We start from the raw sequence: 16,659 nt of genomic DNA, 5'->3' as shown, positions 1-16,659 counted from the left end.
CTAAATTTCAATTTTAAGTAGACCAAAACGATAATTATTTTTGAAAGTGATGTCGAGCGCGCGACTAAGTTCAAATTTCGCTGGGCGGTCCTATGTGCGCATTAATATTGTTGCTGTGTATTGATGAATCTACAGTTGTATATTTATTTTGGGGTACACCATTCTGGCCTCGTTTTAGCGGCAGTGTCACTCTTGCGTCGTAGGTGTTACATCACTAGTGTTAGCGAAGACGTACTGGGATCCAACTGGGGAAAAATGAAGTCAGAATCTAAGTCTGCAGCACATCAATTCTTTATTAAAATTAAACAACACTTGATATAGGAGAAAAAATACAGAAAAGTCATTTAAAATAAAGAAAATATATAATTGAAAAATGTTATATTTAATTAGGGCTTAACAACTTCACACACTTCTATAATTTCTGTATTGTGGAATCAAATGAAACATAAATTACCAATAGTGCAAAAATGCCTAGGAATTAAATATTACAGACTAGTACCAATTTTTTTTCTCAATCAAAGTATTTTACTAAATGTTTATTCTAAAAACTAAAATATTAATTCCTGTAATTTCAAAGGTATTATGTTGGTAAATAAATTATACTGTAGCATGAAGCTGGTTGCAAACCATTTTTACAAAAATCAATCCTGTAATTACAAATTCTAAATAAATTTATACAATCCAAGACACTATATTTCAAAAGTTATATTGTGTAAATTTAAACATTCCGGGACACACTACTTAAAAATTCATATTGTATGATCAGAATGACATGTTACAGGTTCTTTACGGGCCCCGCGCACACAGGTGCCAGCGCATTAGCAATTTTAAAAAATATATCTACAGTGAGAAAGTAATTTTAAAGCGATAGATTAATTTGTTTATGTTCAATATCATAAAAAACTTGTTTAAAAGTTAATTTCAAAATGCTGTGCTCACAGGGCCCCAAGTGTAAATCCAGGGGGCTCCGCCAAAATGACCCAAATATGGCCCGGCGTTTGCTATATTTCTCAATGCATTAGACACCTAAGAGAAATATTTAACTAATACTAATTACATTCATCTTACCTGGAAAAAGGAAGTCAGAGTGTAAGTCTGCAGCATAGTAATTCTTTACCAAGGTGTGAGAGCGGGGCATAGAAATAATGGTTTCTATCCTGGGAGACACTTGCCCTTAATATGTCATGACTTACAAGACTAAGCCTCACTTATGTATCCTTGGAGCACGCATGACCTTCGTGCTTCCGAAGAACCACGAAAGCTTTAATTCTGTTCAAAATGACACTTGCCTCGTCAAAAATTGCCTACAGTGCACAATTTAGATTCAGAACTAATTTTTAGTCATTATACATACTTACGTCAATGTCTGTAAATGAGGGCGTGAATCAGAAAATCTTGACTGATACAAGAAAAACCAGAGGTCGAGATTACGAAAGATTGGCCTGTCACGCGGGTTAATCCGACTTGGATTGCTATATCACGTTCAGGGTCAGAACATCCGGAGACATGATCTGTATTTTCTGATGCTGACAACGAGACGTGATCTAGCAGTCAGAACCGAATTACTCATTTAATTATATTTTCATTACTTGCCTATCACTTTTCAGATAATTTAGCAAAATCACCATGCTTAACTGAAAAAGATAAATTGTTTAACATTTCAACCTGTTTAATATGAATTTCATCCTAAAAGAATGAACCGAATTACATATTGATCAGCTATTTTGTCCATGAATATTGCAGTAGATGAGTGAAGTGCATGAAACAACATTCTAAAAGTTTTTCTCTCTCTCCAAGGCCAGGTTAAAAGTGGCGTGAAATGCTTCAGTGGGGACTTTGTATGGGAATGACATCGTTATATTGACAGTCATTTACAACGCGATTGGACAAATTGTTGGAACTTGATGATACAGCTTTGTTACAGAGAATGTTTATCATTTTCTTCTGCTACAGCATAGTTCTTTTCCTTTGTTCAATTGTAACGAGGAAAATATAAAAGAAAAAGTAGTTCCAGTCTCGTCTGAGTGGATGGTAATACGGGTTTTTAAAATAAGTGTATCATTTTCCGACCTGTAGGAGATGGCGGTGAAATTTTTGAGTAAACAAACTTATACATGTATAATAGAGAGGTATCCCATCTGATTTTCCCGCGTGGGAAAAATATTATTGAATTCTGAGTTCGACGCTGTACCAGCATAGATACCGTGGCTTTCTTAAGAAATCTCATTTGAAGTTAAGTTGATGAACGAGACACGATTGGCAATTCAGACAATATCAGAACATATATAAATTTTAAAACTGTTACAAGAAAAAGGGAATAATAAAAGCAAAATCAGATTCTGATTTTAAGTTAGTACATCTGCACAGTCTGGACTGAGTGGATTAATTATGGATTATGTTCGCAGAAATAGAAATACAATGCATCAAAACAAAAATTTGAACAAAACATGTATTTACTTAAGAACATAATATTGTTTTACAGTGTAACCAAAATTACATAGTCGAGTAAAGTGCTTGGTCAGTTTCTCTGATTTGCTGTACAGTCTTTTTTCGTCTGTGTTTGCGTGTGTATGTGCTTGAGTTTATGCATACTTTTGTTTACATACCTAATAAAGAGCAACCCTGCGCTAATTATATCTCGATAGTAAGAATCTATAAATATGAATATACTGTGCCAGCCATGGACATTCGATCCATAGTGCGTCAGTTGTTAACAAAGATAAAATGTTGTGACAGATTATTGCATGCTAAATATAACCCTTTCAAGCAAAAGTCTTTTGGGGTAATGTATTTATGGGTAAGGGTATATTTGACAAATAAAACCACCTGACTGGTGGCAATCATAATCGTTCAACTCATACTGGAAATATTTGTGCATCTCGAGACAGGCCTCTCCATTGTAATAGTCGGGTTGTCCTTGTCTCCAATAACTAAAGTTCTTTGGAATACTGTTACCTTTAACAGTTACATATTCTGATCCAGTATTGTTAGTGTAACCTCCAATCCAGAAATTAGAACACCTTTCTGAAAAGAGAATATTTTTTCCATTAAAAAGAACTTTCCGAGTAAAGTTTACTATTCTGATGCAATGTGTCCGTTTTTACAAAATTCTTTGTCCTCTTTTTTAAAATTTCAGCATGCATATTCTTTTTTAAATAGATTTTTCAAAATAATGGTGGCGTAGATATTATTACTATTATTATTATTATTAACCGCTCCTGTGGCCTAGTGGTTAGAGCGTCCGCCAGGGAAGTGGGAGGTCGTGGGTTCGATCCCCGGCCGAGTCATACGAAAGACTTACAAAAATGATACTAACAGCTGCCTCGCTATGCGCTGAGCATTAAGAAGTTTGTGTTAGGACTGGTCGGCCTGGTGTCAGGATAATGTGACTGGGTGGTACATCATGTTACATGTCTGCTTCATGATACCCCAGTGCTAGACATCACTATAAACTGCCACACTGCTGACATCGTAGCGATATATATGAAAAATTGTTAAAGCTACTTTAAAAATCCGAATCACACACATTATTATTATTTGTAGTAGTAGTAGTAGCAGTAGTCCTATTTGTAGCCAAACTTAGCGGAACATTAATCATGTTTACTAGAAAAACGTGCAAACGGTTTTATACCTGCACGGATATGTTGCGATAGGTCTTGTCCCTCCGTCCGTCAATAATTCACTTGTAACCTGTACTTCATCTACCCCAATTGACGGCGCTTAATCAAATTTGGTACGTTGATTTAAGATGAGGAGTAGATGACAACGAAAGTTTCGATCCAGTGTACCATCTCTGGGGGAGTAGGGGGTTAGGATCAAAAGTAACATGTTCGTGGGCATTATGGACTCTTGTTTTTAGTTTTCTACCGTAACTGGTATCACACTTTGAATTATAACATTAATTTTCCATGTCGAAATAAATAAATTAATAAATTAATATAATATTGGTTGAATTACCAGTGTAATTTAGGCAAACAACTGGAGCAGCAGCAACAACAACAAGAAAACCCTCAACATGCACTAAATGACTCAACGGTGACTGGACGCAGCATCCAAATTATCTTTCAATCATCCCGAAAGTAAAGTATCTTTGCTTTTAGTTAGTAAATCAGATGTTTTACCCTTGAGAGCAATTAATTAACTCCTATTAATCATTTTTTTGTTGGTTGATTATCGGAGCTCGATGAAGTCAATCCTGTGCTGCTTTTCGCTGATGGGTCCACGTGTAGCTGATGAGTCCGATACAAGATGCGCATGTCCTGGAGCAGTGTGTGCAATGGAGGCATTGGTTGGTTCTTGACGTTGAGCCCTTCCTGCGTTCTCTGGCATCGGCGACTTTCGTTCTGCGGGCATCCCAATGGTGTAACACCCATTACTAACAGCTGCACGCCAGCCAGATCTATCCTTGGCGCAGGACTCGAGGTCTGTCACAGATATCGAGCAGCATCTCAAGCTATCCTTGATGAAGTCTTTGAATCTTTTCTTCGGGCGACCAATGTTTCCGTGTCCACTAGATAGAGCTATATATAAAATCTGACGTGGCATTCGAGACTCCTTCATACGGATGACATGACCCGTCCACCGGAGTTAGGCTCTCATGACCATCACATCGATACTGGTTAAGCCTGCTCTATAGTGCACTTCTAGGTTTGTCACTCTGTTTTGCCATCTGACCCGCATAATCCAGCGCAGGGCTCTCTTGTGGAAGCGCTCACGTTGCTTGATATGCTTCTTGTATGTTGTCCAGGTCTCACATCCATATAGGAGGTTTGTTAGCACAACTGCTTTACACACCTTTATCTTAGTGGACAGTTTGTTATTCATGTGGCTCAACACGCGAGAGCGGAGACGTCCTAGTGATTGAAGATATGATATGATGCTTCCAAGGTACTTGAAGTGATCGAAAGCTTTCAGGTGGGTGTCTTCGATAGACCCAATGGGGGGGGGGCGAGCTATGGTGCCTGGGACAGGTTGGTGAACTAGCTCTGCCTTTATCAGACTGATAGTGAGTCCGAAGAGTCTCGAGGCTTCCGCGAAGCAAGTATCGATGATCTGGAGATCTGCTTCCGTGTGTACCATGAGAGCACAGTCATCCACAACAAGTGCTTCAAGAATAAGTTTCTGCATTGTTATGGACCGGGCATTCAGTCGGCGAAGGTCGAAGAAAGAGCCATCCAGTTTCTACTTTATGTACACTCCTTTCTGGAGATCACGTGTAACATGGTTCAGGACACGTATGAAGAAGAGGTTGAACAATACTGGGGCGAGAACGCAACCTGCTTCACGACGTTAGAAACTTTGAATGGCTCAGAAACATCCCCGTTGTAGAGAACAGGTCCCGCCATGCATTCCTGGAAAAGTTGGATCATCTTAATGAACTTTGTAGGGCAACCGGGTTGTGCTAAGATTGCCCATAGAGCATCTCTGTTGACCGTATCGAAAGCCTCTGTTAGGTCTATGAAGACACCGTAGAAGTGCATGTTTTTTTTTCAATGTACTTTTCCTGTATCTGTCTCACTTTGAAGATCAAGTTGATCGTGCTCAGATCTGGTCTGAAGCCACATTGGGCCTCCGGCAGTATGGCTTCCGAGACATTACCGACTAGGCTTTAGAAGTACGTGCGCCATAATCTTGCCTGCAATCGACAGGAGTGATATGCCTCGATAGTTGACGCAGTCAGCATTGTTCCTTTTGGTTTTGTATAAGGTGAAAATCATTGCGTCTTTGGTTTCCTGCGGCATGGACTCCTCCTCCCAAATACTGATCAGGATGCTGTGCCGTGTCTCAAGTGCCTTAGAACCAGCTGCTTTGAAGTGTTTAACAGGAATTACATTCACGCCTGGTACCTTGCCAGGGCTGATCATGTTGATGGCTCGCTTGACTTCTTCCGTTGTAGAGGGCAAGTCCAGGTTCGAGATAATTGGCTTCGGGACAATTGCGTCTAACGTTGCAGAATCTACGGTGGAGGGCATGTTAAGTAGGTTGGAGAAGCGTTCCTTCCACCTTTCGGTGATACTCTCTTTGTCCTTGAGGAGAGTGGTCCTGTCAGAAGAGATTAGAGGGTTGTTGCAGGATTTCGACGGTCCATAAACATCTTTCAGGGACCTGAAAAACTCTTTCGAGTTGTTAGTGTCTGCATAATGCTGGACTTCATCTGCTTTGCGGTCCCACCAGCTATTTTGCATAATGCGGAGTTCTTTCTGGGCTTAGCTCTGCATGTGTTTGATGAGATCATGTTTTGAGACTAAGTCAATGTCGTTCTGCCATTCTATATAGGCCTATCGCTTTTGTTGAAGGAGGATGCTTATTACTTCGTTATTTTCGTCAAACCAGTCTTTGTGGGCTTTTCTTCTGGGTCGTCCTAGGATGACCTTCGCAGATTCACTCATCATGTCATTGAGCTGGTTCCTATTAATTAAAGCCGTTAATAAAGACATCACCGGAGGTAACAGTGGCCAGCTATCTCACAAGCTGTAAAAATCATGTGGAAGACGATTTTTGCAGACGATATTTGAGACACAGACACCTTTACCTTCGAGTAGGAAGTATAACAGGTTGCCATTACATAATATCAATATCCCAAAACGTATAAGGAACCTCTCAAAGAAAACTCGTCAAAATGTGTAAAGATTTATAACAGGTAATCCATGTATGTTGACATGCATTGGAAATCTAACCTGAGGTGATAACTTTTTTATGTACCTAGGTCAAGGCTTGCCAAGTAGATGGAACACATGCTATTCCACGAGGGGACATCAGTTTCCAGATTCCGTATACACACACATGGGACAAAAATTTAAATTGCCCCCTTCATGGCTTATTGCTGAGCGTAAACGTTAAAGAATACGGAAAATATTTGTAATATATGCAACGATGACGTCCAATGAATGACATCACTTCGATAGTGATTTAACTTATGTGTACCTAGGATTAAATGAATTTAATTTAGGTCAGTATAAGACTCTTATTAACTTTGTTATGCGGGCGAGATTTATACTTGCATCAACATTTCATATCAAATTTTACGATTTAAGTCATACTCACCAGCTTTGTGTTGGCTTGCTTGCTCTTTGAAGAACTCGAAAGTTTTCTCATCGGGAATCATGAGATCTCCCCCTTCACCCCGACATATTTCCCTTGCCTTAGTCCAGTGTTTGCACTCTCTTGACTCAAACCGGTAACAAAACTGCTTATCCTTTGGACAGATGGCTGAAATAAGTTAACCATTTAATCAATCAATCAATTAAATTAAGCTATTTCAATGTTAATTGAAGAAAAAGGACTTTTTGATTAAAAAAATTTCAATTCAGTGAGTATGGATATGAATCAAATGCTAGTATAACTGAAATAATCAAAGCCGGTACTACTTATAAATATACTAATTACTAATTATAAATAGAATGTCAGTGTGATGAAAAGAAGACTAAGAAATTATAAGGAGCAATATTCAGAAATCTAAAGAATATTGGAAATCATTAACGGTTGCATCTTGTCCTAAAATAATTGTTTAGTGTCATCATTTGTTCATTGATTCTGTTCGATGTTTGCCTATTGAGATTTTTTAAAATCCCAATGACGATAATGCTTTTATTGATTTTGACGAAAGCTATGGAAATGTTGAGTTTTGAATGATGTTTGATGAATTAAAATCAAGGAATTAAATGCTGAGATATATTATGATAAAGCCATTAAAGGTGTACGCGATTTAAAGAGAGAACAATAGGCCAGATATGATTTAAAATTAATTATTATTTCATTTTGCGGACAGGCTAGTCTGTTTTTACATAATCTGTGTAATGCTATGACACAAAATATGGTGGGAGAGATGTCTTTATTTTGCAAGAAAGGAAATGATGAAACAAACTTTCAGAAGTATTGACCTACTGGAACGTGTTTTTAAAAGTAAATTGAATAATAGAGGTGATTAAGACTATAGGTTTTAAGAAGAATATATTCTTTTGAATTATTCAATGGTATAAAGAATGGTTAAATATCATATTGCAATTCCTTGATTTTACAAGGCTTTTGATTATTCTGAACTGGATATTCGTGACAAAATGTTAAATACTATTTAAGGCATGTAATGCAAATATAAGTCAAAGGAAAAATCTTAGAAAGCATTTTGTGAAATATTGTTATTATTTTCATGTGTATGTCATGGCGAACGGCTTTATCTATTTTCATGTGGAATTTATTGACAATATTGTTTTGATATGACACCACAATTCGTTTGCAAAATTGATTTGAGAATTCAAATGTGTACTCTGATAAAAATGATCGGTAAAGAAAGAAATTATATGAAATTGGTCTCTTTGAGGAATTGTTTTGTATCTTTTGGATCTTTCCCAGAAGCTTAAACATATCACCCGGATGGCAAGGTTGTTTATAACAAAAGCAAATAGCTTTCAGAAATCACTGATGTTTCTGTAAGAAACGTTTTGGATTATATGGACAATCCTTTAACACCTATATTACATTGGGGTACAGAAGTTTGGGAGGTTTGCAAAATCTAACCCTATTGAAAAGGTACAATTACAGTTCATTAAGAAATTAATTGGCGTAAGACACTGTACACTATTTTATATACGGTGATCTTTTAAGAATGTCATGGATTACTGTAAAGATCGTTAGGACATTTAGATATTCGTAAAATACTCAACTGTATAAGGGAAAATATATAAAAGTTGTGTACAATATCACTGTAAAGTATTGCACCACAAAATTGGGTCACTCTGGCTAGACTTCTATTATTAAGTCTAGTATGTTTAGCTTGGAATTTCCAAGGTGCTTGTGATACCGTGTCTTTTCTAGCTATTGTCAAACAAAGGCTGTCAGATAATTTTTATTGAAAATAAGAATTTAAGTTTGGTAAGTTCATTGAGAGTTATTTTATGCATAGCTTTGCTGTTTTGTTTTAATTATCATTCATATTTAGGAGATACCTATATCAGAAAAAAATAGAATGCCTTGATGCCTTGACTAAAGTACGAGTATCATCATGTACATATTTAACTGAAGATAGGATATCAACTAGAGTACATGAAATATACCAGAAAAGTCTCCCAGAGAAAATAGAATATATAAATTTTGTTTGATAATAGAAGATGAATATAACGTATTCCTTGAATGTGCATTGTATTTGGAATGAAAGAGAAGCACATACCTATATATTATTGGGTAAGACAGAATATTTGGAAATGTATCAAGTATGCCGTGTTAGGAAGTTAAGTATTTAATTTTTTAAAGCATTAAAATGAGATATAATTCGTATCTTAACTTGTTTGCAATCATTCGTACATTACATGTAACGATGAAAATACTATTTTGATAATTGTAACAATCTGAATCATCACCATAATATCAGATATAATATTGGTTATTCATCACTTTCTTCCTAAGATTAATGTGATGATGTGTATGAAACAGCTGAAATATGTTTTGTATACGCATAGTTTATTATTAAAGAAGGAATATTAGTCTTCTAAATATTGTGAACAATTATATGTTAAACGTTCTGTCCTTTTCGTGTTTACTTATGACATTTATTTTCAACTAATTATAGGTGAATGAAAGTATTATTTAAGGTTACTTGCAGAATAATCTATACCGTATTTACGGTAACAGATGACGTTGTGCTTCTTTTAGAAGTACTGTGAATATGGATGCAGTAAAATAGCTAAATATAAATGACTGAGACTAAGACATATCATGTATGAGAAGAAGAGAAAGACAAAACTGACTTCAGTCCTACTTGTAGCCACTGCCTTTCAAGTATGATAGAGTACACAAAAAACTAAATTTATCCTATTGAAGTAAAATTATAGAGCAGTTTATAGTGATGTCTAGTACTGGTACTTCATGCCGCAGACATGTAGCATCATGTCCACCCAGTCACATTATCCTAACACCAGGCCGACCAGTCCTAACACTAAACTTTAAATGCCGAGAGCCTAGCGAGGCAGCTGTTAATACCATTTTTATAAGTGTTTGGTATGACTTGGCCGGGCTTCCAACCCACAACCTTCAGCATCCGATGCGGACGCTCTAAGTAGTTAGGTCACCGGAGCGGTTCAATTATTTTTCTTCTCTTATAGTCTCAAATGACTGGGCTTCCCACTGCCAAATGAAGAAAACCATTTTTTATATCATCCCTCTGACTAACGTTACATTCAAGGAAATCTATGGATTACCTCATGGGTTGTATTTAATTAAAATGTGTGACGGGGAAAACTAATTTAATGATATAATATTTACTGTTGATAATCCTTTCCGGGAGGATTTATCTTGACCCTTTAGCGAAACAATTTGTTCTCCCATTACGGTTACCCAGAAGTTTCCATAACATTGAACCACCCATCCATCACAACCTCACAGATAGTGGGGTATGCATGCCGGGGTCCCTTCATTATTCGGAAGGAGCAGCCTTACGTACAGAGACATCAGTGCGGGGCTGTTCTGGGGCTCGCCTGCTGATGGGGTGGTCTGAATTAGGGTTGATGCTTTCAATCTGGCTGTACGGTTTTAAAGAATTTAGCCAATATGCCCGGAGGATGTTAACGATTATTTCGTGTTTTGATAGTTTTCGAAAAATCAAACGTGGATACAAAGGAACGATTTTGATGGTCTCTCAAATCCTTGGTAGCCACGGAAGGGATGACCCTCCGGAAAGAGTCTCTTGGGGGGGGGGAAGCCCTCAGAGGGTTCTCACTGCAAAACCTTTGACGTCTCCAGAGCAACATCACGGAGGTGGATAAACTCTGCTGATAAGGCCATGGACAAGGACAACACATCTCTAGACGTTTTTTGCCACTGCTTCCAACAAATGATAGACAGCCATTGGTGACAGTGATTCCTTCTTCAGGGAATACATCCCATACAGATTTAGAGAGATAAAGGGGATGGGGTGTCGATCCGATCTGTCGCCTTATATGGCGTTTGTAAGCCGGTTCCCATTCCCCAGTGGAATGAAACAGTTGTCTGGAGAGAGGGATAAATTCAGCCAAATCCAAAGACACATGCCCTTTACCCGATAAACGGTCATCGGCAATGACTAGATAGGCAACTCAGATCTGAAGGAAGGTCCATCCCCAGATCTGCTAAACTTAGATTTGTGTCCTCTCTTTGCCAGGTAAATCGAATGCGTCGCCGACAACCGGTCCCTGCGATAATGGATGTGGTTCGCACGAATCATAATCAGTCCTTATCGATCTGTGATTGAGTAGTGCTTGGGGCGGGAGGCGCGTCTCGTCTCTGGCTTTTTGGATGCAAGAGGGCAATACACCCCATGAAGAGGAGGGCATGACTCACTCTCTGCCCTCAGTGAATAGACACGGTGCTTCTCATCCTTCTCGGGTTGGCGTGACTCATTCTCCACCCATTTATTACCTCTCTTGGGAGGGGCATACTGATCACAGGAGTATCTGAGGAGACTGAGGTAGTCTTTCTCTTAGACCAGAGAAAATCAGAAAACGAGAACACGGCAAAGTCTTACGTAGACGAAGATACTTTCTTTATCGCTTGATAGGTTCATCAACTTTCCGCGAGATCCCATATCATTCCAACAAAAGGCAATAAAATGGACATATTACAGCACATAAATGATAAGGAAGTGGAATGTATGTCCCAGGGGGATTTTCCGTGGTCACACTTACCAACACCTTGCTTAGACATTGTTCTGAAAAAAGATGCAGAAGAGAATATTTGATATACGATATATGAAGTGAAGAACATGCTTTTCACGTATAAAAACTAAAGGTATAGGTAAGATAAAATGAGTTCGTAGAATGTAATATGCAAGGGAAGGGAAATTAAAAGATAATGCCTACGTTTACTGCTTAGTAAATGTTTTTAGATTTAGAAAAGAACAAAAGTTCAAACACTAACGCCGTCATCATTTAAAAGTGGAAACAAGGATCAGATTAAAATGTAAAGAAGTACGCCGTGGGTAAGGAACAATGCATGCATAACACTCTAAAGAGAGCTTAACGATGAAACAGTGATAAAAGTTGAATATGGTATAATTATAACGTGTAAGAAGAATGTATCACACAAGGCAATTAATAATTCGTTCGTTGCCCCAAGAAGCGGCACCAAATATTCTTTACGTAAGCGATGTTGAACATAACAACATGCTGACTGAAAAAATAATGTAGCGACTCTGGCATGTATGCCCAATATGTGTGTGGTTCTCATGGAACGGTGGTCCAGTGTCATGGAAGCTTCTGGTTCATCCTAATGGGAGGTGGAACTTTTCATCATTTGGTAGGATTATTTTCCTCCCGGAAAAATACTAGTTATGCAATTGCAACAGGTATGGCATTAATATTACTGATGTTAAAATTATATTGATACATTTTCGGTCTGACTCTTCATTGCTGTGTTTCAAGTATGATTATAATTTCTGTGCTTCGACTGTTGTATGACTACAGAACAATGAGCCTTGAATGAGCTGATTATGTGATACAACCTCAGAACAACATGATGTTAATGACCGCATCATTTGGCAACAATAACGCATTACACGTGTCAAGCACTTCGAACTAAATCTGAATTAACTTTCTGTTAAAATAAACTGAATTTTCTCTAAAAGTTTCAGCTTGCTAATTTAACACCTACAATGGCATATTAAATACATTTGTTCGTTTTTATTAAAGTAAAATTATGTAATTGAAAATTGGTGATCCGATCAAACTGCATAAGAAACAAACCGCATAGAAACAATTCAGTCTTAGGGATGAAAGTTACTCATCCTTGATGTAAAAAAAACTACTCTGTTAAATGGTCTTCAGTTATTCAATACTACATTATTTATGAGTGGAAATATTAGATACAACGGCCTTTGTAATCAGGTTACCATCCAGGCATCTTCCCATTGTAGTCCATGTACCATTTTGAAGGCATTCTGTTATATCCTCTCCTATCAGAACTTTACCATCGTTGCACTGAATCTTCAAACGACTTCCTATGTCATACACGTTTCCAAGCAATACCGTACCATTACGGACCTCAGGCCTTGCACACTCTGTAATGTGCAATTGAAAACAATTGTGAACGTGGATTGCTATTTTATGAATGAAAAGAAATTGTTGTAGCCACGTGACAGTTATATATATATATATATATATATATATATATATATATATATATATATATATATATATATATATATATATATATAAATTTACATTTATGCTACTAAATTTCAAACAATATATATTTCACTATTTAAAAATATTTATTTCATTACAGGTTTCGTACCTTATCTCAAACATCGCGAAAGTGAAATTATTTATTTTGAGTCTTGTTTTAGATACATCTAGCTTGTGTTAATAAATATTAAGAATTTATTTTATTCTTTTATCAAGAATTCCCAGTTTTGGAATAAAGAGTCTTTATCCATTATTGAATTTCCTTAGGTAAAAATGAGCAGCCACAGCTATCTCAAGTTGCATTATGAACGTGTTTCTTTCAAAACTGTTAGAGGTATACAAATAACTGGAATCCTTTTATTGATGTTCTGTTAATAGAATTAATGCCATTATGCAATACATTTGACGATCACCTCCAAAATCATACTATTAATAAAGTATTAGATGCTATTTCATGTAAGTTTATGTTTCATCGCTTTCAGTAACTTGGCTTAACATATTTGGTCATGATGTATGTTGAATGAAAATTGGAAGATCCACTTAGAATTACCAACGTCTAGATTTTTAGTCATATGAAAATATTTAAGTCATGGAAGGAATCTAGCATGCTGTGTAACTTAAAACATTAAACGAGACTAAAGGGAGCCTTGCGAAATGTCATTGTCCACATATGTGTGAATGTGTGATTACCAAACGTATATTTCCCACAGACGGTGGAAAGTTAGATTTTTTATTTCCATCAGTTGGTCACTCTTTTCTTTGGAACCTCAACTGAATCATCTACATTGGTTGAGAGAGAGAGAGAAAAAGAGAGAGAGAGAGAGAGTATTTGGTGTGATAATGTAGGATGGACGAGTAAGATGATTACATTCTTTTGGATCTTGGACTCTGCCTTCGGTAGTGGTATAGCCTGGGGACAACTTTTTATAAAATGAAATTTAATACACGAACAACAAGGCGACTTTTCAGAATGGTTTCATTCTGTCTCCAGATCAAATGAAACTCCACGACCAGTTCAGTCATATAATCCAAGTACTATTTCAAAACAGTCCATACGCCAAAATGTTTGATATAAAAACAGCTATAAAAACTAGAAATGGAACTGACAAACTACTTCACAAAGCAGCAGGACCTGACCATATAAACTATAGTGTCCACAAAACACTACACATGGAAACCGTGTTCCAAAAGTGCATCGATACTGGTAAATTACCTTGTTTCTGAAAAATATGATGCTGTCTTCCATGTTGTTAAGAAAGGAGGGAAATATAAATCAATAAAATGTAAACGTATTTCATTATCACACCGCATGAGTACATTGTATAATCATTGGAATTTACATACTTCAACACATTTTGAGAACTGCAACAAGGTTGTTTGCAGATGATACAGCTCTGTATTTAACAGTACATAAAAGAAATTAATCAGAGGCTCTTTCAAAAATGACTTAGTAGAATTGAAAAGTGTAAGCAAAGGTGGAATATGGGACTCTTCCTAATCTCAAGTTTTGTATATGACAATATCTTGCAAAATTATCTGAACACGGTATTTACTTCATGATATTCAGGTAGAAACTGAAATCTATGTCAAGTGATGTGGTTTCCACATCGTATACAACTAAGCTTACGTTGTGGAATCGTGGAGGATCGTGTTGCCAAGTTGGAAACTGTTTTACGCATATCACCTATTGCTAAAAAGTAACCACAGCAAAGTTTATTTTTTCTGAAACAAAACATCAAAAACCATCACTGAAGCCTGAAAGCAGTTACCTATAAACCATTGGTACGCACATAACTGGAATTTTCCTCCATTATCTAGACCACACCCACTGAAAACTATGTCTACTAGGTTGCACCCACCCACATATATGCTGCCAGATGTAAGAAACACGTATAGGTCGTGTGCATGAATATGTGTGTATATTTCGTCTAGACGAGCAGGAAAAACAAAAAGTCGCTTTAGAGTTGATGCTGGAATGTCCCAAAAATACAACCTCCAAGACATATGTTGGAAAAGGGGCAGATTGATTTGTTTATTTCTGGACAGCTAAACCTGTTTGCCTGCAATTGTGTATCGAAAACGAGGACGATTTAGCACAATCGCTAGGTTTCGAAAACATCGATACATATCCGTAGACGGTGCTGGGTTTTGTCGAATCCTAGTTGTTGGATCGCTCTCGATCCGTTGTTCTTGGTGGAGCAAGTTCTAGGGCAACACGCATTGTTTTGGTTGTGGTGCTAGTGATGGCCATTTGCAAAGTAAGGAGAAGAAATTGTGTTTCCAGCAGAGAGGAATTTGCTTGCTCATGCTTGTACACAAATTCATTGGGGATATGAGAACCGTATACGTCTGCAAATACCAAATATTATCGGGTTTTTCCACGAAACAACACGGTCGAGTATTTTACAACCAATAAACTCTGTGTCTGGCTCTAGAGCATCCTTCATGGTTTTGGTCGAGTACAAGCGTAGATTCGCAAACATGCAAAACCAAACGAGGACATCCACAATGGAAGTGTTTTCTGTTCTAGAGTTGGAAGGTCTTGTTTGGTATACTGTTTCGAAAATCCATAACGTTTTCAAGATTTGGTATTTCCGTAATATATCGTGTAGAGTGTTTTGGTTGCCTTCGATAGCAGTACCAGGTTGCAATGTATACCGCTGCTAGTACTTGCCATTGACTTTGTATCGTTTGTATCCAAAACAGAAGATGATGGGGATCTTTAGCTGGTTCGTACATCTGTTGTACAACGTTTGTGGCAGTGTCCATGGTCACATCTTCTGGCAACAGACCATACAGAGAAACCTAGATACGGCAGATTCCTCGTTGTTGTCATTCCGGGTTGGCAAATGTTGTTCCCAATCGTTAGTCTGGACATCTGCAAAAGTGTGCAGCAATGTTGGCATTTACATCTGGCATACGAATTTGTTACAGAGTTTTCTACGACATAGTATACGATTCGAGGATCCACCGGAAAGACTTTCAGGAAAATGGATGGGCAATAGTTTCCGACACTGTTTTGGTTGTCCAAAACACAATTGGTGGAATTGTGTGCGACCTCTATTCCTTCCAGTACGAATCCGTGTTTGTTTTGCAGATGTACCATTATCTATGTCACAGAAACCATTCCGTCTACTGATAGAAAATCCAGAAAACCCGGCAGCAATAGGAAAAGTTTCGAGTTAGAATATTGACTGTGTCTACTATGCATACCACTATCGATGCTGGCGTGTTTGTGTGTGGATTTCTCGAATAAATCGAGCACATGTGGGCCGTTCCGCATTATAGCGGAAATTGTAGATCGATACAACAATAATGCTGTGCCATTGTACGGAGTCGGAGAAAAACTAAGAGCATGTAGAGCATATGGCAAAACGTTTGTGCATGCATGCGTGCAAACATTGGAGACAATTACTTTTGCCACAGGTTCAGCAGCAGACACGGAGCTTCTCCTGCTGCTGTATGCGATACTTGGTTGTCGAAGAGTCCAAAAGTAGAGTTCGTCTACGAA

The 16,659-nt window shown here is 37.5% G+C and overlaps 1 protein-coding gene across 1 annotated transcript in view; it reads right to left on the bottom strand.

The window, feature by feature from the left end:
* Nucleotides 1–275: 275 nt before the first annotated feature.
* LOC149797158 (C-type lectin domain family 3 member A-like) overlaps nt 276–16,659 on the bottom strand; it is a 40,427-nt gene continuing 24,043 nt past the window's right edge. Inside the window, exons 3-5 of the mRNA XM_089960358.1 lie at nt 12,854–13,021; nt 7,045–7,209; nt 276–3,024 (exon numbers count right to left, since the gene is read on the bottom strand). Coding sequence (XP_089816484.1) covers nt 2,792–3,024; nt 7,045–7,209; nt 12,854–13,021 — 566 coding nt within the window. The 3' untranslated portion in view covers nt 276–2,791. The remainder of the gene's footprint in view (nt 3,025–7,044; nt 7,210–12,853; nt 13,022–16,659) is intronic.

The sequence above is a fragment of the Sinohyriopsis cumingii genome, chromosome 6 (assembly GCF_028554795.1).
Source record: "Sinohyriopsis cumingii isolate HCF-2022 chromosome 6, ASM2855479v2, whole genome shotgun sequence".
NCBI lineage: Eukaryota > Metazoa > Mollusca > Bivalvia > Unionida > Unionidae > Sinohyriopsis > Sinohyriopsis cumingii.
Note: the sequence above shows the minus strand (reverse complement) of the source record. Positions and strands in the feature narration are given on the sequence as shown.